The sequence below is a fragment of the Scatophagus argus genome, chromosome 9, assembly GCF_020382885.2.
Source record: "Scatophagus argus isolate fScaArg1 chromosome 9, fScaArg1.pri, whole genome shotgun sequence".
Classification (NCBI taxonomy): Eukaryota; Metazoa; Chordata; class Actinopteri; family Scatophagidae; genus Scatophagus; species Scatophagus argus.
Genome location: NC_058501.1, coordinates 6,365,294 through 6,391,189, shown reverse-complemented (window position 1 = coordinate 6,391,189; position 25,896 = coordinate 6,365,294). Strand labels below are relative to the sequence as shown.

The following is a 25,896-nucleotide window of genomic DNA, read 5'->3' as shown; positions in this document are numbered from 1 at the left end:
TTCATCAGAGCAGCCAAGAGCAGGTGTTAGAGTTCTTGGCTGCGTTTTTGTTTGGACTGCTGATCAGTTGATATGAATCTTGGTTTATTGTCCCCTTAGGGAGTGATGAGATAGTACAGTCTCAGTATCAGTAACATGCTGCATGTTTGAGAGGTCTTCTGTACCATGTTATTTCTTGCAGTGTTTCTAGATGGACAAAAGCCAAGATATGTCAAAATATTGGCCTGTCAGTCAGGTCCACTTGGATGTTGCGACATGTTTGCCAGATGATGTGCTCACTGACCAGCTGGTTTTGTGAAGCTTAAAGGAATATGTCACTAAAGTATTTACATGAACACATAGCAAACTTTTTGTCTCTGCTTAGTGTAGGTTTTTTTTGTTTGTTTGTTTGTTTTTTATGTTTTGAAAGCTGTGTAGCAAATTACTCAGTGTTTCAGTACTTCTTTTGATATCTGAAAGGGGTAGAGCTCTCGTGCTAGGACCACATGCCTCGGATGATCCCTGCCTGGATTATGAAGTCATGTTTTTAATTGCAGCTGCCCCTCTCTGGATAAAAACCACACATTTATCTCATCGAGGCCATACTGTTTTGTGAGGCCTGAAATTCCACTTATTAAACCATAACCTAGTTTTCATAATTCAGTTTTAATGTTATGCAAAGTGCTATTATTCCACTCAAATGTCCTATTTTCTGTCTCGTCTGGAAGCAGAAACCAGGAGTTGTATATGATTCACCCAAGCCCTTCATGTTGTTTTAACATAGTGAGTCGTCAGAATGGGCAAGTTTTCTTTTTGGCTTGAAAGGATTATGGAAGTCATTCAAGGTTTCCAGAAAAGTCTCAAACCCAGCGTCTCCCCAGTGTATAATTACTGTACCTAATTGTAATTTGACTTTATTCGTCGCCATGCAGGAATGCTTTTAGCATCTTTGTTCCCCCCAGAATCCACTCACACTTTGTACTCTGTGTCCTTTGCAGCCAAAGCTGTAATGTTGGATGAGGGTCAAAGATGGTTAAAATGCTACATTTAGTGATTATATGTTGTGTCTGGGCAGTATAAATATTGCTAATAAGCAGCGTGTTTAGAAGTGATGGCTTGAGTTTATGGTACGTTTTTGCATTGTAATGATTTCCATAACCATACTTCAGCTTTCCAAGACATTATTAGCTATTATTCAAACCATATACTTACATGCACTTTATCTTGGAACTTGGTTCAAAGAGAGGCCGGCCTCCCTTTTTGGACCGATGTTTCGTTTATGTGGTCCGCTTTCTGATTGATATCCCATCCCACCAATGTTTTGTTGTTGTCGAAATTGATCAGGGTTATGGGCTCATAGTTGGCAAAAGTTGTTATTAGGTCATGCATTAGACTGTGCTGATAAAAGCACACTCTGTCTCTGGTGAGAGATGAGGTTCTGGAAAAAGCATGAAGAAGCATTTGAAATGGGCCAGATAAAATGTTCTGGAGCTGTAATTTGTGATCTTTGACGGCCTCTTCATTTCACCAGTTTGTCATCTACTCTATCATTTCGAGGTCCGGTCAGTTTGGTATCTGAATATTTCACGTGAAACCACAGGGTTCCGAACGGGTTCTCGTTTATTTTGTGTGTGAGCTTGCATATAATGTGTTTGCGTGAAAGCACTGAGGGAATATTAATCTCTTATTGAATATGTGTGTGTTTCCTCAGTCGAGCAGGTTCCTGAGGAGGCCTACACCATCCCACTCTCGCAGGCCGAGATTCTACAGGAAGGAAGTGATGTCACCCTAGTTGCCTGGGGGACGCAGGTAGGCCATCCTGTGCATCACTGACAGACTCTCCGTGGGTGACCCAAACGGCTGTCATCTATCTTTGGGTCATTTTCCATGGCCACAGGGGGGATAAAAGGAACCCAGTGTCATCTCCATGAAATGATGTTTAAAGCCACAGACGTGAGCAATGGATTAAGTTTAAGTCTAACACAAGTCCCCTCTGTCACAGCAGGGTCTCTCAGTCTGTGGCTGTATCTGAACAGACATCAGTCTTTACACTACACATCTGCTGCACACTTTCCATTGTTGGCCTTCTTTTCAGCTGAGAGATTTTATTTTCTGCAGCTTGGTATCATGGTGCCCGTAACTCACCAGGACTCATCCCTGACGTCGATTGTACCCAGCCACTTTAACAGGCTTATCTGGGCCGAAATGTACCTGCAGCATGGGAGGGGGGTCTGAGGGCATTGAAGGAAAACTGCATCAAAGCCTGTATTATTGTTGAACAGAAAAGAATGAGGATCCCGTAAAGCAGTGGAAAGCGTGACTCTCCTTTTTTGACCTGCCGCTCTTCTTTCCCACCTCATTACTTCCCTCGTCTGTCAGGCTTGTGCAGATAAATGAGGAAGACGACTGACACAGAGTGGAGTGAAAGGATGAGCGCTGATCACCTCAACAGAGAAATGCCCCCCCCAGCAGTCTCTTTGTTAATGTTTTCTTCTTCAGAAAGTTCCACTTTATCTACTAAAAATAGTGCAATGGCAGCATCTTCCCATAATAAATACTCAAAGTTATTGAGTTATTTGTAAACTTATGGCCAGTATCTTTCAGTCTGGCTTGACTGTTGACAATGTTTCTGCTTGTGATGGTTCAGATTTATCACAGCAGTTCTACTTCAAAGATGCCAACAATTCCTGCCAGTAAACATGGACTGAGTGAACTCTAGTACTTTATTATACAAATAATGAATTAATAGGAATAACTTGCTCACCATGTTTTGAAACTTAAGTAGCTGTTTTTAACTTTGTTTATTAGGCATGTATCTGTGAGAGGCTGTGTGTCCCTCAGCAGAAAGTATAATAAAATTTATGCTGTTTTATAGTTATTACCTTACTGTTTTTTTTTTTACCCCCTACAAACCAGCATAGCTCTTAAAGAGAAGCTAATGTGCACATCAAGTTGTAAAATGTCAGTTGAACAGTGAGGTTTTTTTTGTTTTTTTGTTTTTTTTACATTTCAGGTTTTGTGTGTAATGCACAGTATAAGTAATTCTCATAAATCACACTGCGGGGCCAAAGGAATATGCATGAAAACCAAATCTAAAACAAATGTGTTTTTTTTTTTTTTTTTTTTATTCCATTCTGTACTATATTATGTACTGTTGGCAGTTTATGTTACGTAACTGCAATACTTACATCATTTTTAAGTGTAATGCATTGCCAATATTGTGCAATGGACTTTTGGAGCAAGTTGATAGTTATTTGTCATGTCATTGATGTATTTACATGATTCAGTATTGTACAGCTACATATTTATTTGTTTGTAACTTGGGCGTTTTGTAACGGCTTTAAATTTGTAGCATGAAAATGTGCTTATTTAGTGTCAGTCACTTTTTTTAGTGTAATCATATTATGGCTGAAAGACAAATCATGCACAGCAAGTGTAGGAATGAGTTAATGTTGCAGCAGGTGTGAAATCTTTTTCTTTTTCCACTTAGGTCCATGTGATGCGGGAGGTGGCCAGCATGGCTCAAGAGAAGCTGGGAGTGTCCTGCGAGGTCATTGATCTGCAGACCATCCTGCCCTGGGATATTGAAACTGTTTGTAAGGTAATGGCGATGCACCCATACAGCCACAAACACAGCAGTCTGAGAAAGACTGAATCTCCAAACTGTGAGCAGTATTAAGTAAAAGAAAGTTCTCGCACTCATTCTAGGTCTATACTATAAGAACTATATCTTTATTTTTGTGGCATTTCATTCCAGTGGGTGTAAATAAATGTACTGTTTATATCTCTGTATTCTTCTTTGGTCACAGACTTTGTGTCCATGTTCTGCCTTTCCATGTGATTAGGCTTTCATAGATCATTTTGCTCTTCATATGGCATAAATGATGATTCCGTTGAAGAGCTGTTGCACATGGGAATCATCCTCCTTCTGTAGATGTGTTTATTGTGGTGCAGAGGAAATGTTTCTCTCTACTGTGTGGCTGTCTTTGGTGTTTGATAAACAGGATTCCTTCCACAGCTGGTAAGACTTGACTACTAGTTTATCTTGCTTCAGCCTTATGCAGGCTGTGGTACCAACAAAAACAAAATGCTTTATATGAGTGCTGCTTTCCATCTTTATTTATTTTGAAATGGGAGAAGGAGGACAATGCAAGACAGTTTGGGGGAAAGCGGCGTTGAAAGATTCTTTCCTGGTCACTACTGGGTGAGTGTCAGTAGTCCAAACCACCCGAAGTCCAGCAGGAGAGACTCTGGTGTTTTGAAAAGCTCCTTGGAAATGAAAACCTAGGTGTGTGTTAAGGCAGACCTCAAGGTGCTTTACAATGCACATACTTCTCTCCTCTTTTATTCTATCTTTTTCAGGGGCCCAAGACTATAGCACATGCTTGTCTTCTTGTGTCAACAGCACTGCTTTTTGCAGTTGAATCACCAAGCTGCATTTTAATTTTACATATTTATTACACAATTTTTCATGCTTTCCTGGTGAAACATAGGACTCTGTTAGTGAGCACCACACTGCTGCTGCTTGCTGCCAAGCAAATCTTATAACCAGCAGTTCAGGCACAGGATGATATTGCGGTAGGAGGGTAGTAATTTAATAGGGAGTCAATTGGAACTGATGGCAAGGACTGTAGTATTCTGCTGGCACTGAAGGACTTGCAGCTCCAAGTGAGCAGTAGTCAGTTACAGATTGATTGTTAAAAGAGTGGACTTCTCAAATGAGTGTTTTTTTTTTTTTTGTTTTTTTTTTTGAAGTAATGCCCCATTAAAACAATTGCCATGAAATTGACTAGAGCGTTTATGTGCTGCTAGTGAGCCTAATGCCAGGCCTGCCACCTCGAGCTTGTCAACAACATCTCTCCTTGTCATTTCCTCCAACCAAATGCCCTCTTAAATGTCTGTGAAAACTCAAAAACGAATTTCCTCACAACTCCCAAACGCACACACACACACACACACACACACACACACAGATCCTTTACGCTCTTTCAGGCTTTCATATTTGGCAGTTAAGGCACTGTTGCATTACTCTGATAAACTGCTATCCCTGGAGTGTTTTTGTTTCTCCCTGATTTTTCTGGTGTGTTCTCCTGGCTGAGCACAGAAAGAGCCTTTTAATCAAGCTATTATCAAATCTCAGTGAAGGCGCCAAATTAATTCCAGGCTAAGTCATGATTCTTATCACCCAGTCTGATCCGTAATACATTAAGAGCTTTTATTTTATCATTTAATTAATCTGGAGGGCATAGGCAAATATCCAGATGTGCATTAGTCATAGTGAAAACAAATATGAGTGCTGCTGAGCTTACATAAGACTTGTCACTGTAAATGACAGGTGGTGGAATGAGCAATGGTTTGATGCACAAATCATCAGTACAGTGTCTTGTCCTGTTCCTTTGATGCGGAAATGGTGCTGAAGGCTTAATGCTGAAATAACCTCTGTTGTCCAGAGGTAGACGTGTCATTGATTATTTGCATAAATCACAAAAAGGTCTTTGCTTCCAGCTTCTCAAATGTGAGTTTTCTCTCTTTATTTTTTTTCTCCCTCGATTGTGTGGTTGTCTTTGGTGCTTGATAAACAGGATTCCTTGCACAGCTGTTTTATGTCATTGTAAATTAAGTTTGTTTTTTTTTTCATTTTGGACTGTTGTTTATGATGAAAGTTGAACGTGTCACCTTAGGCTCCAGTAATACACTAATGCATCGAAATGGACACACCCACACAATGCGCTCACAGTGACATGTGACATGTTTTTACCTTTGCCTCTGTGGACGGTCCTTCGAAGCTGTGGAGATATGGAAATTCTTATTTGGGCTTAAATGCTTTGTGCAAAACATTGTTTGAATCTCCCCAAATGAAACTTTCCTCTTACAATTCACAGGTCAACAAACTATACCCTAAAAGTTAATGCTGACTTTTTTGCAACATTGAAGAGAATGGACACAAATGCACAAATGAACAGTGTAGTGTTTACGCCTGTGTGTCCATTCTCTTCATGTCCTCAGTAACCCCGTACAGTGGTGCCCTAATTACTGGGTGCTGCACAGCTGCTCTGGGCTGGCATGGCGTCTAGATGGTTCTGTGGCCGCAGCAGAGTTTCGTCACACAGTAACCCACCCATGCACAACTAATTCAAGTGGAATATATATGTACAGCACCACTTTAGAGCTGCACATAATGATTATTATTCTCTCATGGAGCACCTTGGTAGCCAGATGTTTACTGTTTATAAGGTAAGACTTTATTGATCTCCGAGGGGAAATTTAGTTGTTACAGCAGCCAACATTTAGCAGGACAAGACAGTGCAAAAGTACAAGAAATTATAAAAACTAGAAAATATTATAAAAAGTACAAGGCTATATTGAAAAGTACAACATATATATTATTGTGTCGGTGATACAGACATATATACAGGTTTAATAAGCATGATGAAAATCACGAAAGATTAAACCAATTTAACATTTCCAGTGGGAGTACTGCATTGTATACACTTAGTGCAGAGCATAAAGCATAAATGCCAAAAACAATGTTTAGGGATATAAAACTGTGAAAAGCAAGTCCTCCCCAAAGTAAAAACAAGTGAACATCAAGGATGTTGATTCTCACTGATCGACCAACATATTACTCTGGTTATTACATCTAAAGACATTAAATGTAACTATTGTTTCATGCTATGAATCACATGCTCATATCGGATCTCGTCAGTTTCTTGGAAGCAGCGCTTATCATTTTTCAGAAATGCTAACCTAATTTTTCAGGCTCATGTTTTTTGAGCTCTTCACCATCAGTGCCAACAGTAAGCCTAACAGCTGGGACACACAGACTGCGTGAGCAGCACGTGATGTGTGCATCACTGAACTGCTGTGGTATGTGTGTTTTTGTGCCTCCACACAAACAGCTTTGCTGCTGCAATGTTGCTAGTGCCAGCATTATCTTTATGATTAGCATGTGTCTGGCATATGTGAAACGTGTCTGTGACATATTCTATGGGTAGATTCTATGCAAATCATTTTCACTGTAATCGTGTATTTTTATGGTGCCATCACCCTAAAACTGCTCATGATCCATAGATACCATGTTACTGAAATGAATAATCAGTTAACAACTTTGTTGACAAATATTTTCTTTCAGTTGACTGTTCTCAACATGTCAGCATGTCTCATTTTATTTTTTATGTGCTTTTGGACAGTGTAGTGCATTGTAATTTAACATGGGCTTTGTCTTTTCTCCTAACTGCTGATACCAGACAGTAATAACAAGTGATTAGCAAGAGCCCAGATATTTTCTTCATTGCATACAATGTTAATCCTGTATAGTCATGAGGCATGGTGTGGTGTAACAACCTTACATTAGTTAACATGTTTTTTTGCCTAGTAAATAGATGGTTGAGGGCTGGTGAAGCCTTTTTGTAAAGGTTGTTATCCTCTGATGAAAGGAGTTTTGGGAACAGTGCTATTCTTAGCTTTAGACAGGGAGTATCTAAGACACTGTGTCAACTTCTTAATTCAAAAGATTGTACACCTGGTGTCCAGCTTTTCCGGCATATACACATCTCAGTAAAGCTGGCCTTTTGTACCGCTTACTAACTGGCCGTCTGATGCGGTGAGTGTGCAGACAGTGAGATAGGCCGCAGACGCACATCCGGCTGCTGGCAGCCAATTAAAATTTCCTGTGACTCACATTTACCTCGCATATCTTTCAGTCAAGGATGTGTGCACATGTGTGTGTATGTGTTATGTGGTGAGCTGATTTATATGTAGCCGACGTGTTGTTTTTTAGCATCAATCTATAAAATAAATGAAGAATAATGTGCCTTTCAGCATGAGAGATCATTAAGGCAGCACTCTGGAGGAACATGCCATCTTTGTGTTTCCTGAGGGATCCATGCTGGCAGCCATCAGCTATACTTGGATCTAAATATATTCAACCCTTCCGTTGACAAAGGGAATCATGGGCAGAAATTGCGTAGACATAGAGAAAAAATGACTGACTTATTCTGTCCTGCTGTCTAGAGTGGTCCAGTAAATGTAATAGTTGTTCTTTAAGGGATAAACAAAATGGCTGGTTTACCTCTGCCAGACCAATGGCTCAGATGATATGCTGTGGAAAGTCTCTCTGTCGCGCTTGGTCAGAGTACATGTGGAGATGTAGTTGTGTAAAGATGTTCATGTTAAGACCACATACTGCATTTTCATACGTCCTGCCAATCCTGCAGCTTTTGCAACAAGTACTAGCTGTAAAAGTCGCTGAAGGTCACCATGTGTGGTGCAGAACCCAAAACACTTGCCTAAACGTGCTTTGGAGATGCTTTGCTGTTATGGAGGTCTGGTCTGCATGGCTTTGGTTTCTGGTGTCCTCCACATTTTTATGTACGAGCTTAGTTTGATGATAGGTCAACAGGGCATTCATTAAATAAGTTGAATTTTAAGAGCCTCTGCTGCATCACAGTATAAATTTTTTTCTATGTTCAAGCAGAATTTTGACTTTTCAAATAAAGTCTGATCAGGTCTGATCCCCTTGATCCATGTTTTATAAAGCTGAAAACAAACTATAAACACTGCATTTGTGCATTTCTGTACCAACCATGAGCTGAAAGCATTTTCTTCCTTCTTTTTCTGATTGATGTATTCCGAGAGGCAACTTTACAACACTTTTACTACTACTTTTACTAAAAGGTTACTGCACAAGAAGTAGTTGACCAAGATGCTGTCATTTCAAGGAGTGGTAATATCTTCGAGGGAAAATGCTGTCTTTATAGTCTCTGTTGTGTTGGTGTCTCTTGGTTACGCATGGAGCACAAAACTCAAAACTCTCCCTTTTATGTCTGCCTGAAAAAGTGTCTCTCTCAGCGTTATTGGACTCATCTCAGATTTTTGTTCATGTCAACCACAGGCGGTAAGTTCGTCAGGGCATGTCATCTTAACAAGCCTGTGCTAGCTTTTGAGTTTGCAAGTCCCCATCTGTTCCTATAAAAGTCATACATCCATCCAAAATCTGTCTTTCAAGCATTAAGCACTCACTCCCTGTAGGCCTGAGAGGTGGAAGTTAAAACATTGCAGTTTTCTTTTGTACCTTCTCCCTTGAATTTATGTGTAGTGTCCAGCATAATTCACATCTCCGCTGTCCAGCTCTTAGCTTAATGGGTGGCCTTGTTTACCCGGCATACGCCTATCTGGTAAGGTGAAGGCAGTCGGGAAGACCCACTGTGTGACCTTTGTGGATTTGCGAGTGTGAAAGCATCATATTATTCACAATGAATTCACAATAGGTTAATATAATGAATTAGCTAGACTAAAAAGAAATTTAAGAGGCAATGACAAACTTAATCGTTTAATCAATGGCTGCTTGGCCTCTGAGTTGCGGCATTTGTTAAACCTGTCAGAATTATGACAGTTGTGTAAAATTATGGCAAAGTGATAGTCATTACATTCTTGGTGTTACCACATATGAATATTGGGGAGCAGTGCTGATTCTGATGCTGTCCCTGGTGTTTCCAGTAACTGTTTTATCCAGCTCATTGTCTTCTTTTAAATGTGTGTGAACTTCCTCCCTCAATAGATGTGTCTTTTGGCCTACACTGCAGCTGAAGTCCCTGTGACTGAAGCGCTGCTTGGATTTCAGCCCTCATAGTGAAGCAACCACTTTGGATGAACCTGTTCAACCCTAAAAAACACACGCAGGAGGAGTCTCTTAAGGACTCTCAGCACCAGTCTCTCACATCTTAGAACATGTAAATACATATCTGTCCGAGTCGCATACAACCATGGTCCCATCCCGGGGACGCTGTAAACACAAATTTAAAAAAAACAAAGAGAATGCAGTGAGAACAAATATATCCATTAATATCCAAACCGATAAACTTTGTTGTTTTTGGTTAATTTTGTCATTCTGTATTTGATGACTGCAGCACATTCCAGTAAGCAGGGCTATGTTTGCCACTGAGTTCCACCCTCTTTTCTTTTAACAACACCAAAGGAGCGTTTGTGAATTGAGGACACTGATTGCTGAAGTGTTGAAAGTGAAATTGACACACACCCACATACCATTACAGATACTGACTTTTGAATTTTGCACTGGTAACAATCTGAATGGTTCTTTTTCTTTATAGCATGAAGGACACAATGTCCACAAACCCATCAGAGTCGGACCACAGCACACTTTTCCACTTTGCATTAGTCCATGTCAGATGAGCACAGGCCCAAAGAATTCGTCTGCGTTTTTGGAAGCTGTCGCTATACGGCTTTGTGTAGTAGTCTTGACTTGCATTTGTAGATGCAGCGATGAACTGTGTTTGTTGACCAAAGTGTTCCGCAGCCCATGTAGTAATATATTTTATATTATCAGGTCGGTTTTTAATGCAGTACCACCTGACTGATTGAAGTTCATGGGGATTTAGTGTTGGATTCCAGCCAGATTCTCTGAATTTTGTGATAATTTTATGGAGTGTAGATGGTGAAATCCCTAAATTCTTTATGACTGTGCTTTGAAAAACCTCTAACTGTTGGACTATTTGCCTGTTTGCGTGGTCTGTTAGAATATTTGGCTGCTTGTGAACTTTCGAGGATGACCCTTTCATACCCAGTCATGATACTTTCACCTGTTACCGTTGAACCTGTTTACCTGTGGAATGTGCCAAACATTTTGTTGAGTATACAATATATGTGTATGTAAGGATTAGCGAATGATCAAGTTCTGTTTTATGTATGTCTTACACAGTGTTTCAATGTTTTTGGATTCAGAGTTATACAAAAGGCAGACTTTAGTGGATGGTTGTTGGAAGAGGTGGAGAAGGGAGGCGCTTAAAGAGGAATGTGCAGCAGCATCTGTTCTGATTCTTGAAAGCAATGCAGGTTGCAATGTCTGCATGTTCTGAGTGCTCTGACGTCTGTTGACTCACTGTACAGATAAGACCTCCTTATCACCACTCTGCTTGCCCCCTCTCTCTCACTTAATGGTTTCAAGCTGTAATGTGTGCCCCGAGCCAAAGACAGCAGGTAAATTCAGCGTATGGAAGCAGACGGTCGTCAGGCAGGACACGGTACGCTCAGATATGTTTGTTTGTCCTACACTGAGGTGGAAAAAGAGACGAAAGCAAATGGACTGAGGGAGCCACCAGTGTTTTCTGCTCAATGTCAAACTGAACATGTTGTTCTAGTCCTGGCAGCTGTTTTTAATACCACCTACCATAATTATATGGGCTGAATGAACTGTCATTTGAAGATGCCATGAAGAGACTTTCAGCAGAGTAGTGCACAATTAACTGATGGAAAATCTTCTAAAATTACTACCACACATTGATATGGAACAAAATCATTAAAAAAATGATACTGATGATAATGATGATAAAATTTGATTGTCTGTATTTATGCAAAACTGATCCTGGCTTCTTCAGTTGGTTAAAAAAAAATTGACAATGAATAAAAACAGACTGAACAACAATTTCCTTGCTTTAAACCCTTTAACCATAACTTAAATATTTATGACTAATAAAGTAGTCTAGCTGTTGCTTTCACTGGGGAAAACCGAACAAGTAATATCAGTGTACTGAGTTTTACCCCCAACCAAACTCTTTTCAAGCTCCTCTGAACATGTTTTGGAAAATTTGATCTAAGATGGAAATGTTCGAGTGTCAGAATTATTGCGGTTAAGTAAGCTTTCAATGTGCTGATCAGCTTTTCTTATGGCAAGAATTTTTTTTTTTTTTAAAGGTTTTCCCAATTTTGACATCTGGCAGTAGTGTTTTTAATAACTCCATAATAAAAATCAAGAGTTCTGCTCCGTTCACAAGAGAGCTTGAGCTCAGTTACAGAGCAAATGCTGATGATGATGTCAGCTGATTAATGATTCCACAACTTGAAGCTTTTATTCTTCTGTCAGGTGGTCAGTGGAAAAAAAAAAAGATTTCTTTTACATTTTGATTATGCAGAAGCCAGAGGAAAGTGACAAATTTATATTTTATAAGGACTGGACTCTTTCCCTGTCCCACCACTTAAGAAGTTTGCTTTGATATCTACCAGTCATAGCAGCCTCATTATCCTTTTGTTTCTGCTACAATCACATTGACTTATGGAAATGTATGGAGTCCATCCAGTGAAGCCAGGTTTCTGAACGGCCACATGGAAATTTGTTGTCTGCTGGCAAATGCTGGTTCTGTTACTTGATCCTATTTTTGCCTGTTGCATGTGAACATGGCACAGCAGCTTTTATTTAACTTGTCACTGCAATGATGCTCGATGTTGAAACTTTGAAACGACTGGACCCCACCAATAGAGAGGCATCTTTCCTCTACAGTGTCCAAACCTGGCAACACCACTTCTCATTCTTGTTCCAGCAGCAGTTTTTATGTGTTCTTTGTTTCTGTTAAAGCCAACTGATGAACATACAGTAGAAATGACAACCTCTCCTTTGTGCTTATTTCCCAACTGTGAAGTTGAACCTTGAGCTTGTCATTAAGATAATAATGTAGAACAGCAAATCACAGCTACCAACAGGTGGCCTCCAGGCCCTGGACCTGCCTGTTTCCGCTGTGTTTAGGACCACTGCTATTATCAAGAAGAGCTTGTTTCCACTGTTCCAGTGTTATTCAAATAAGAGCAAGGCTACAGGAAAAAATTAGCTGCCAAGCCATCTGGATAGTAGTAATGGCACATACCGTAGGCTGGGTTGGTAAATGAGCCACAGTGAAATTGTAACCATATGAGTTTTTGATACCTTATAAATTGTGTTGCAATTTTTTTTTAGTGCAATTATTGATGGGTATAAATAAAATGATGATGGATGATCCCTAACATTAACACAATAAAAATATACAAATGACAGAATAAATTGCTTAAATGTCAATCTATTAACAAAAATGAGGAAGAACTATGAAACATTTGTTTGGTCTCCAATCACTTTGAAAAACAAATATGTATTACGCATTAAGGACAGAGTTGAAAACAGACCAAAATCAGTGGTTGTGTAAGACTCATTCCAGGCATGTTGGCTGTCACAAAGATACATTATCTTTACTCCTCTCATAGGGTAACTATGTCAGTAAGCTGTGTCTGTGGAAATATCAACTCACTGTCTGTTTTCCTTACTACGTCCATGCTCTTTCTGCTCTGGGCTGATGATAGTGGCACCTTAAGTTACATCGAAAATAGTCATTGCTCTCTTTCTCTCTGTCTCATTAAGCCAACAAGGAAAATCGGCTCGAACAACCTCTGTACATATGATCAAATACAAGGTGCGCTGAGCTCCTGTAGCTTTCATCTGATCTCTGATCAGTTTAACGCTAAATGATGTGTGTGGTTGAGAGAGCTGTGAGGACAGTCAAACTTTTGTCTGGCCCATAGTTCATAGAAATGACTCATTCGTTTATCTGTGCAAGGCCACAGATAGTTGTTAGCTAAAACTACCTAAAATGTTGTATCTAAATTACTAAAATTAAGCCATTCTTCTGGTGTTTTTGTCTGAACAGCTTCAGGTGCATTACCACCTCCTTTTGGGCTGGAGCCTCGACCCTGGTTTGCGTATGGCCAGGAAGACAAAGACTGATTGCAATCAGATTTGTCACCTGGCCAGTAGTGATGCAAATATAAATGTTGAAGATTTAAAGAATGTTTTAAATCTCATCTGGATTTTGTCCAGATGCAAAATACTGTACTGTACTCAACACCGCAGCAAATACGTACATCAAAGTAGGATACATACAAAATTAGTTTTATCTTTTCTATTTACTTTGTATTCACTTTGTGTATAATTGTGTAATTTAAAGCTAAGAGACAGAGAGGAGATGAGGAAAAAGAGCAAGTGGTGTCATAAAGTTAAAAACTAACTATCCGCAGACATGCTCATGTACGTGACTCATTTCCCAACACCCACTGGTGAGTGGCCATAGAGTCTTGGCATCTAGCAATTGTTCTAGTTATCTATTAACATGTGAAATGTTTGAAAATTCCACATAGAGAATATTATTAGTCGGTAAAAAGATGAGAAGGACGAAGCAAGGAAGAGATTGAGAGATCCCAGGAATAACATATCAGATGCTGAGTGTTTCAAACAGCGGATTCAGAACCTTTCAACTGGCTGTACGTTCAGTTTTCTCAGGAATATTGATGTCATGTTGTTGTGAGGGTACATATCATTTTGATTCAGGTTGTGGATTTTGCCCTTGCTTTTGTGAGATCTGACCAGATCTAACACCCAGCAGGCTGGTGAGCAGACTCTGACTATTTCTGAATCTGTGGTCTGGACCTGGGCCAGGGGATGGGGCAGACGCCTGCTAGCGATTAGCGCACAGACGGGCCGGGCTCATGCCTGTGTTTCCCTTTCAGTTGAGGGGTCTCAGCCAGCATCTGCTCACTGGCCTGCCACAACAGTCCTAATATTTTTGGCCCACTGTCACGCATACACACACAGACTCACACACACACATACACACATTGGAAACAATCAAAGTAGAAGAAAATGGCACAGGAAGAAAGTGGCTAGAGGTTTGGGCCCCACTCCACACATTCTTATTATTGTAGCCTACGTCTGTAATTACAATGTTAACACTGCGTTGTGTGGACAGAACTAACTGGAATTTGTGGACAGAAAGAAAACGTGGGGCAAGAGAGAGCTGGGCAAAGATAGGAGTCATGAGAGGGGGTGGTCATACGTGCCTTTTAGCTGATGTTTGTGGGTCATAACTCTGCCATGTGTGGTGCTGCAGCAGTGTTGGGTGGTTTTATCAGTGGAAAATTACTCATAGTTGATTTTCGGTCACCCCTCTTTCTTTCTCCTGATGTTACTGGTGAAAAGTATGTCGTAATGCATCACTGTGAATAGAGTAGTCCTTGACCAACACTTTGGTGTGAAGAATTTGAGTAATTAATCTAGATTAGGAGTGTGAATTGATGAAGGCTATTTATGGTTTACCAGACATTTTGAAGATATAGTAATCTCCCTTCAGTATCCCCCCACAACCCCCACTTTACCGTCTGCTACTGACTTCTTCTTTCTTCCCCCTGGCAGTAGCTCATGCTCACATTCCACAGCTAGGCACTGGAGATTTCTCAAATTCTTCATTGTGTCACACAGTGGAGAAGTATGGCCAAATCCACACATTACCCATTAAAAAATTATATAGGCTCATAGCTATGATAGACTGAGAAGCAGGGCTCATTGGGAATATTAGCCATGGTTTTTCTGCCATTTTGAGAGATAGAGGCTCGCCACTGTTAACCAGGAATCAGTGTACTGTCTCCATACATATCAAACAGATGAAATTAATTACTAGAGACTGTTGAAAATGGGTGCTAAAAGTGAAAATGAGGCATCACGCTTTTCTGTTCCATCCCTCTCGTGCAGTGATTGTTGGCTAAACACCATTTTGTTACCCTATGATTATGAGGATGGTGGTGGTAGTGACAATTGTTGTAATGAAACGAGCTCTCTCAAAGCAAAAGGCACTTCAGATTGGACCGCTTGTTGCTTTTTTGGGTCAGGTTATCAGTTTTCCACTGGAGAGGACAGTTTAGTTAAGGAGCCTTGGCCAGAGGTGCGGGCAGGCTGAGATCATTGAGGTCAGCCTGAAGGCCGATAGCAGGACTGAGTGGAAAAGGCAGCGTGTCTGAAGTCACAAGGGCAAAGAGACATCCAAGACGTCAGGACGCTCAGATGCGACACACCACCAGATAGTTTGTGGCCCAGAGATTCTCTCAGTCTTTTGAAAGTCCATTACAAATCATACAGTTACTGACATAAGCCGAAACCTAACCAGAAACTAATAAAAGATTGTCATAAATCTTAAGTAGAGGTTTTTATGATTTTCTTTTCATAACACCTCTTAAGATATAATAGAAAACATATTTACTAATGTGTTTTTTCTGGCAATACTTTGAAATTCCCTTTCAATCATGATTGTGATTTGTTAACATGTATTTTCGTTTATTTTTTAGACTTTCCTTTTATTATTTCTGAACATTCTCATGTCTGTTGTGCTGAAGTTGTTGAGGTTTAAGTTTTCTTAAAGTTAAATATGTTAAGTCAAGTCTAGAAAATGTATGTACTGTACATACATTCAAAAGGGGAAACGGTTTTTGGACTTGTTATTGTTTGATACCTATGGCTTCTGACTGAAAAATGTTTGTTAAATATGTCATGGTAAATTATGTTTACTTGTGATGGTCATGTTGACTTATACAGTTGCTCTTTATGAAAGTGACAATAGGTTTGGGTCATAGATGATTTTTTTTTTCCCCCCCTCATTTTGCACAATATTGATGGGAGCCAGATGCAGTCGTCTCCCTGCTCCTGTAGGAATGTACTGAGACACGTTAAACAAGTTTCCTATTATAGTTTTTTTTAGAGTTTTGAGAAGTGCTGCAGCGAGGGGAGTGTGTTAAGTATTCTTCTTCATTGCTTCCTCCCATTGCATTGTGTCTTGTGGTGACTTTTAAGGTGGTTTAATGAAATTGTGGTTCTGTCTTGTGATGCTCCTACCATTAAGGCCTGCTCTTTGTATAGTGTTTGCTTTTGATCACTGTCTTTATTTCCATAAAACTTCAAGACAATGGAATGTCTTATCCCACACTGTTATGATTACTATATGTGGGCAGGAGACATTTGCTGTTTTGTTGTTGTATTGATGGGGCACAATGTAATTGTGGAAATTGTCTTTGTTTGGGAGTCTTCCAAATGCGCAGGCTGCAAAATCAATGCAGTGTATGACTTAAAAATTATACACTATGAAGCTGATTGTCATCATAGAGTAATTTTATACACCAGTTCTTCCACAGCACAGCCAAATGCTACTGTACAACTTTTTACATTTCCCTTTTATTATTACAGAAAGACACAAATTTTAAACACAAAAAGATGTTTTTCACAAAACCTAACCACACAACACAGTTTAAGTGATTAACTGAAAATAAATTGCAGTGTAAACTTCACAGGTCAAATGTTTAACAGTAATTTTGATGATTGACTTTTTATTTTTCAAAATTTAAGAAAATAGTAAAAAAAAAAGTGCCTGACTGGCATTCATTTTTTAAAAAAAGTTCAGTAATCCCTCAATTGACTAATCATTTAGCCTGGAGACAAACGGAAAGTCAAAGAGTACCAGAATATGTTACTCAGTTAAATGTAAAAGGCAAAAGGTACTTGTAGCCTTGTTACAGAATGCCAGTGTATACCACACCACACCACTGAGCCCTGATGTCCATGCGAACAATAAGTTCCTTGTCTTGAGACAGCACTTTATAGCCTGTGGGTACAACCAATTATCATTTATGAACAACTGCCTTGCTTAGTGCAGCCTTACTAGAGCAAACCATAAAAGATGGCAAAGCTCAGACATATTAATAAATAGCCAAACACTACTTATATCAGAAATTAGAAATAGAACAACAGAATAAAGCATCACAAACGCAGTCAACACACATATATAGACAATATCAACTCCACAGTGACTGTAATTATTCTAAATCAGGCTGAAACTGAGCGTGCGTACTCACAGCACCTCTCGCACTCCTGACATGCCAGTGAACTTATATACACTTCGAACATGAACCTTTTCTGTGGTGACATGCAGAGTGCCTGCTCTCTTGACAAGTCCGAGTACACAAACGACTTTCTATCTACTACTATAGTACTAAGTACTATAACCTCACTTTATGTAGGTTATCCTGCTGAATATAAATCCTCCTAACGAGAAATAGTTAAGATGTTGTATCCTCAGAAACCACCCCTTTTTTATATTATATACCATTTTATAGGATCTTGTGAAAGTCATTGATTGATTTTTACAAGCATGCTGTCTGGTCATACATGCTGCAGTCTGTGGGATGCTCACAAAGAGCTGTCATCATGTTGGAGTGTGTCTGTTTGTACACACTGATGTACAGTCAGTGACACAATGTGGTTCAGGGCAGAAAGGTAGTGTGTGTGTGTGTGTGTGTGTCAGGGAGTAATTGAGATGAATTGGTTTTAATGGGTCTTTATGGGATGTTTGGAGTTATTTCTGTCTCAGGTCTCCTCTGGCGTCCTGGCTCCTCTGGAGGATGGCTTGGCCCTCTGCCCAGTACCGAGGCTCTTCTACACTTTCTCCTCTGCTCTTTCATTCGTGTGCTCTTTCACTCTCTCTCACTCTCACTTTCCCTCTCTCTGTCGTGAGAGAGAGCAAGCAAGTAAGCATATGGCAGCAAAAGAGTGGATGTTTGTGTTTCCTCCCGCCCCGCTTCCCTTTCAGCACTGTGATTTAACAAGGCCTCCGGTTTGCCGAGCACTCACCCCTCTCTGCTAATCGCGGAGTTCCACTTTAAAGGGCCCAGCAAGTAGTCGAGCCTCATCCCGACTCTCATTTGTCACGGAGATCACATGGTGGCGCATGAGTTAGGACCCTGCGGTGGCCGCACAATTACAGGGTTAGCAGAAGGGAGCGAAGCCAGTGGATCCAGCAGCAGGGATGACTCCTCGGTGGCGGCACAGAACTAAACTTTCTCTTCCTGTCGCATTTTGATGGACGGCTTGAGGGAAGAGGAGGAACACTGTATTGGAAGGCTGGGAGTGACTTGCAGTGTAGCAATGTGTATGTGTGTGTGCATACAGTACAAGCACAGCAGATTTTGTCATCACCCCTATTTTTAAATTATTCTCAACCAATTTAGTGGCATAAAAATACAAATCCAACAAATAAGTGTTGGCGACTTCTTCTGGAAAGACTTGCATGTGTTTTGAAAACTTTGAAAGCACATTATGTGATCCTGCAGCAGTCAAACCACAGCCCAGTTTAGCTCCAAGTATGGACTGTTTTTATTCACTTCTCATCCCCATAGTCTGCACACTGTCCTTTTAGAATGAGTTAGTGCTCTGTGATAACTATATAGCCATGTGTGTCTGCCCTCGTGGGTGTGTAGTTGCAGACAGTATGCACACATGCTTATGTGGCTCTGTGATGTGCGTGCATAGGCCTTTGTAGGGCCCCCATTGCTTATGTGTGAGAGTATGTGTGCCATGGGTGAGTGACAGCTCTGACCTTAGCCTCTGAGGTCATGCCAGGTCATTCGCCAGCCTCTATGTGGCGAGGCTCCGTAGTTGGGGGAGCACTGGGTCTGAGAGCATTGGCTTCATGAAAACAGAGTAGGATAAATGGATGGTTTGAGGGATGGATCAATGGAGGGAGAGAAAAACTGGTGATGAGACAAACCACAACACAGAGGAATGATGGAGTCAGGAAGGAAGAAGCCTGACAGAGGAAGAGACAGATTGTGCCAGGGACAGCGTGAGCGCAGGAGGGTAAGCTCCATGCTGCTCATTAGGTTTGGGTGTGTATGGGAATGGCAGTAAACATGACATTTCCCCTGCAGCCAGCGGAATGACTCCGCCATATAATGACAGCCCTGCATCACAATGAGTAGTAAAGTTTCAGCCACCAGAGCTGTCGCCCAGCCCAACTGCCACCAGCCACCACCAACCAAGAGCCCTCGTTTTGACTTGGGGCCCAGGCCAGGACAGGGAGGAGGATCAGTCAGACCAGCAACTTACAGAAATGAGATCCTGGCTTGATAAATAAAGAACAGCAATTGAGGTTTATTATTCAGTGTATCTACTCAGATTTATGTTGGCAAACATAAACTGGTGTCACTGAAGTGATGCCACAGTGTCCTAGCTGGAACTTCATTCGAGCATAGTTCGGGGTGTGTATCCTTGTTTTGTCATGTAATTATTGTCTGGGAAAATGTTAGTAGTAAATGACAAGTTGACTGATTTATGGCTCGACTTCCTTGGAGATTGTTGGCCTTTCTCAGAAGATAGACAGTGTTAGGAAACATTCAGAATTGATGTTTGACTTAGTCCAAGAATATTGTGCAATGCAGGAGAAGAACTGTTCAATAAATCAAGAATTAAACAAACCATAGAATTAACATATTTTAACTACATAAACACTGCTTCCTATTTGCTGAAAGTGCACAATACAGAGTTTAGATTTGCTCTCATATTTTATCTGTTTCCATATTCTGGTATTATCAGATATGTTTATTTGTCATGACTCATTAACCCACAACTGTTGCTTTAAAGTGCAAACTGATTTTGATTTTAGTTAGTCTTTGAAAGAGCTCTGCCTCACAAGCAGACAGCTTTTTCAAACTGAACCCACATTCAACCTCACACTCAGTTCCAGCCTTGTTCCTTAACTCCCTCTCTCTGCTTTTTACCGCAGTGTCTTTTTAGATTGCCTATCCTTTTCCACTGCATATACCTTAATATTGGTGCTCTTTCCATTGAAACAGCTCCTTCTCACTGCTGTTATTTAGGTAAGAGCAGGCTCTTTCATCCACAAGACATCAGCCATTCAGTAATAAAATCATCAGACAGGAGTTCATGATCCATAACAAAAAAACGCACCTGTGAGCACGTCCCCTTGAGATTGTTTTCAAAGATTCATGAGATATTTAACTGGTCTGTCCTCACTCAGGACATATAATTTCTCTCCTTGGATGCATCTAACTGATCATCTTCTAACAGCTACTGATGTACTTCCTGTGGCTCCACCGCTGTCTTAAAAGTAATGGCTTCGCCCCCGTTCTAAGTCCCAGTTTTACCAACATGAAAGGTGGCTGTCATGGGCAGATAAGATGACTGGATGACTTCTGAGAAAAGGGTCAAACCGCACAATGAGACTGGATGGTTCTGTCTCCTGAAACCCTATCCAACAACCGGAAGCAACTGGGTTAAAGGCTACAGCCACAATTACTATGTAGAAGTTAAAGTAATGTCACAGCCTCCCGTCAGAAAAGTAAAAACGACTCAGTGAGTGGGCTTTTTTGGCTCTAGAAACTTTGTAATTGAACCTCAGGGAGTGAGGTGAGTCAAATCATTTGGACAGTTGAGGTGCAAGGCTTACTGTTAGGAGGTTGCAGTCTGACTCCAAAGCCATTGCTTCTGTACCAGGGTCACTCCATACCAACTTACCAAGGACATCCCAGTTCATGTCATTGATTTTCTCGAATAAATAACGTCAGAACTTGTATTAAATTGACAGAACCTTGCAAAATTCTAACCCTCTACTCAAAATACTTTTTAATTATTAGGTTTTGAAGCCATCAATTTCACTGTCAATTTCAGCGGCACGCTCTGTAGTACTGTAGTACTGAAATAGTGGAGCTCAATCAATAGAGAGATGGGCCATCTTGCTTTTTGTGTTGATAGAAAGAGGGATGTTTTTACCCCATGCTTTTTTATATGCGTTGTCCAAAGTGCTTTAGGCTCTGTGGGTTTTTGATGCACCAGCATCCCTTCTGTGTTATTAGGGACAATATAGTGTTGGATGATGTCAGAATCAATCTACAAGTCACTAGTCTACAATACATGGATGGATACAATGTGGTCATGTCAGTGATTTTGAGAAAATCCATGGCATTAACTGGGAAAAGTTCAGAACCTTTGGTGAGTTGGCATGGAATGAACCATAGATTGAATACCTTTATAGACCTACGTAAAACTGCTTGTGTTTCTTTTATAAAATTGGACTTTTTTCAGTCGGTACAGCAAGATTTTTTTAAACTGCTTTTACTTTTCCCCTGTGACTAAAATGCAGTGATTTCAACTCATCAACTGCATTACCTACTATGTTAAGGCACCCGGTGCTAACTTGCTGTCCCAGACGTTACTGCGTTTTGCCATATTAAAATTTTCCTATTATACACTGGCACGCAGTCCTGCTTCTGGAATCGCCTACTGTAATAATTTGTGCCAGCTAGTAGACCCTTTGCCAATGACTGTCACTTGTATTTAGGCAACAGGGCTGTGTCATAACACTATTAACTGGGTCACAAGATTTCCCCAAGCCTGAAATTCTGTCCCACAACACTGTAAAAACAGTGGCAGGCTCCTATTGTGTCAAAAGCATCTGAAGAATGCACTCTTGATGTAGTCAGTGTATTATGATGGACCTATCTGCAGAGAGATGACAGGGATATCAGGGCGATGATGGTGTTACAGTGCAAACTGGAAGTTATGTCAAATCCAGTGAGTGTGAGTGTGAGTGAGAGAGAGAGTGAGATGAGGAATGAGTTCAGCATCAGGGCGAGGCAGAAGATTTAGCAGTGCCGCACCTGTTTGAATCATGACGCAATGGCAAACCTCACAGCATGATGTCATATCAAGAGATCGCCCTACTGTCAACCCCTCGCTTGATTCCTCCTCATTGTGCTAACTGTTGTTATTGTCTTCTAGTGTTGTTATTAACTTCCACATTCCTTAGCATGGTGTCAGATAATCAGTAATTTTTGCACACTGAACTCATGTACTTCAGCTGGTTAAAAGTGGCTAAATATGTGTCCTTTGTAAACATGAGCATTGAGTTTTGCTTTTCAACACTAAAACTTTTTGAAAGTCTACATTGCAATTTCTTATCTCAACACACAGTTCAAGATCTTCCAGTGTGATTCCCCCCATCACTACCACCATGCACACACTTACACACACACACACACACACACACACACACACACACACACTGTACCGTAATAGCTTTACAGTGTGCCACAGATATTTTATGCTTCAGAGCCAAACCTAGGACCTCAGCAATGTAAGCACTTGCCTGTTTAGCATTAGCATGAAGCTTCAGAGTGCCTGTTTGTTTGACACTACGTGGGTCTATGGGAGGGAGAGAATGTCAGGCCTAATTTACAGCACCATATGGACATATGATGATTATTTGCAGTGGGTCATTTATTTACTGTGGCTGTTTGTGTCTTTGAGGTATAGGCATATAAATGTATACAAATGGAAAGGTTTGTGTGTAGTGCGGATTTTTCAGTGGAAAATCAACTCGCATATTGGTAACTAAATCTCTAAATCTTGTTGAAAGTTTTCTCAACAATATGTGCGTTGCTTTTAGTAATGATCCTGAGTTGAGTTTCCAAGATGTGTACCCAATTTATTGCTGGAAATAAACAGAAATATAACAACTGGGTATAGAGCGCAAAGGTTTGCTGAAGTTGCAGAGAACAGACATAGCTTTGGTCTGGACCAGTGGCAAGTGGATGAGATTATAGTATAGTATTGGTTTTATGCTGTGGTAGATAACGGGTGGAGCAGAGGCATCCTTCTGCAGTAATGTCAGGTTACAGAAAACCCAAATTCAGATGCCTGGGAGTTCGAGACCTCTAATGTCCATGATTGTCCTGTTGGCCCTGTGTACCAGCCTAAATCAGCCCTCCAGCTCATACTATTGTGTCATATCCATTTTATACACGTGCACACAGCAACATAACCAGACACACTTGCAGCCTGAGGGTAGTAAGCAGATATAGTATACCACAGCAGGCAGCATGTGAACCACTCTCTTTATTTGGTAACACTTGTCTCCCAGCCCACGTGCAGCCTCAACATGGCACCTCCAGCAGTTAAGCTTTCACCTCTACAGCGCACACAGTGTGAGTGCATCCATAATGCACGCAAACTCACACAGAACCTTTTATGTTTAAGCATACATGCAGCAGCAAGCAGTGAAAGCTTTTAGCATGCTGCTCCCTTTTGCTTTTACCATTAGCCCACCTGTTTTCCTGATACTGTCTGGGTGGGTTCTACTTCAGACTGCTTTGAACTGTACATACAGGAATATAATGAGATGTTCAAGTGCAAATGTTATGTGTGTAAGTATTCTAAAATCAGTGTATTTGTTTTATCAGTATTTGGTTTCACAGAGGATCACCTGCTTCGCTGTGTTAACATTGTTGAGCCTGAACTTTGATGTTAGTTATCCAGATAATGCTAACATTAGACACATTTAGAGGCACTGCTGGTTTGAAATCATGAAACAAGTGAATGCTGACTCTTCTGTAATCTTCTGTATGTGTTGTTGTTTTTCAGTCAGTGGTGAAAACTGGGCGTTTGCTCATCAGCCATGAGGCACCAGTAACCGGAGGCTTTGCTGGTGAAATCAGCTCTACAGTACAGGTAAGCGTGTGCCATGTGTGTATGAAAATGTACTGTATTTCATTAGCTTTTATTATTGTTCTGTAGCTCCCAGGGGATGGAGGGTGATCTTCAAAGGTATTAGTCTTAATAGGTTGCAATGGTTTTGTCAATAAAAGCCTTACTGTGTAATAAAGCTAAAACAGCTTTTCACTGAATGCCTCAGGGTAGTGGTTTTAAAACTGTGAGGTAGGAGAGTTGAAGACAGGCACCAATGTACCTATGTACATGGATAATATGTGAGGTGAAGGGGACAGGTGCATTGCAGCCACCAGTGCAAGACCCAAAGACTCTTCATTTACATTCATAAAAGCAGCAAATCCTTACAAATGTTCGATATTTTTGCTTGAAAAATGAAATAAAATGAAACAGTTTATCAATCAACCCATCGATTAATCACCTCATTTTTGCAGGTCTAATTATTGAAATTTGGCCTACTGATTTGGCTGCTCAGCAAGATGATGAAGATGATCTTGCTTTATAATTTGATGTGTTGCTCACAAATGAGTCCAAACATCTCACTTTGGTAATTACAATAAGACCTCAGCACAGTGAGACTTTTGTATGTTGAGCTGGTACACACAAAACAATACATATAAACACTTAAGGGGCAGTCATGGATCAGCGGTTAGGGTGTCGGACCCGTAACCGGTGGATCGCTGGTTCGATTCCCCGTCCCGGTGTCCATGCTGAGGTACCCTTGAGCAAGGTACCTAACCCCCACTGCTCCCCGGGCGCTGCACGCGGTCGCCCACTGCCCCGGGTTTGCTGTGTGTGTGTGCACGTCACTTGGGTGGGTTAAATGCAGAGAACAAATTTCGTTGGAGTGAGTTCCCTCCAATGACAAGATATGTCACTTTCCTTTCTTTCCTTTCACTTAATACATGGGTGATGGTGTTGAATGTTTTTGTATATTTAAGGTTTATATCAAGTGTAATGTAATTTTTTTTGTTTGCTTTTTTGTTTTATGTGCTATTTACTTACTGCATAAAAGTACTGTGGGAACTGTTTACAATATTTATTTTACATTTGTTCAGTGTTGAAAGCCTGTAGACATCATGACCAAAAAAATCTTTTTAAATTGCGTAAAGATTTTTTTTCAGAAATGCTGTCCCAGAACAAACAGCACCACTGGCATGCAATGGTGAGATTTCTGAGTAACCCAGCTTACTCTGAAAAGTAAGAGACTTTTCTAAAAGACTCTAAAGAAAAGGGAATTAAAACAAAGCAACAACAGCCAATGGTTCAAATAATTAATGAATAGAAGAGAAGTAATTAGTTTCTGCTGTCAGGCAGCGTCATTCTCAGCAGTAGCTGCCCAGAAGGTTTGTGTTAGTCATATGAGATTATTGATACAGTGGATCTAACTAGTCAGGAAAGGTTCTTGAAATATAAAGTACTGCTTGTTGTTGGCATTACATAAAGGTGTCTTCCCCTTCCATTCAGTGTGATTGCATCAATTTTTTTCATGGTGAGATAATTATCTTCAGCATGTGGGGTGATTTCTCTCCGTGAGGCTGTTAGCAATGAGTACCACTCTGCTGTCAGAGAGGAATTTGTGCCTCAACAATGACAGCTCTCGCCTTTATACCCACCTCCTCTTAAGTCAAAGGCCTAATTGTATGCGTGACACCATACATGTTATCTGGAGCTCTTTCCTTGGAACTGTGCATGAACTTAGAGCTGAAGCAGTAAAACCAATCGATTCTGTTCTCATTTACTGTCAGTCAGATGTTGCTCTCCCTCCGTCAGCAAGAGCTTAAATAGCCAGTGAGTCATCCCCCTCATTTCCATGTTTCCATGTTTTAACATTGTGTATGGGTGATGTAAGTTGTTCACTGATTGGATTGATCTGCATTCTTTACATGGTCTCATGCAATTTTGAGTACATTAGCTGGAAAGAAAACTATAGACTTTAAGATGCAGCTTGATCTGTGTTACACCATTACAATAAAATCACTGGCCAC

At 40.6% G+C, this 25,896-nt stretch overlaps 1 protein-coding gene across 1 annotated transcript in view; it reads left to right on the top strand.

Moving 5' to 3' along the window:
• The window catches only part of bckdhb (branched chain keto acid dehydrogenase E1 subunit beta), a 48,880-nt gene that overhangs the window by 11,513 nt on the left and 11,471 nt on the right, over window positions 1–25,896 (top strand). Inside the window, exons 7-9 of the mRNA XM_046399359.1 lie at window positions 1,691–1,788; window positions 3,470–3,580; window positions 23,825–23,911. Coding sequence (XP_046255315.1) covers window positions 1,691–1,788; window positions 3,470–3,580; window positions 23,825–23,911 — 296 coding nt within the window. The remainder of the gene's footprint in view (window positions 1–1,690; window positions 1,789–3,469; window positions 3,581–23,824; window positions 23,912–25,896) is intronic.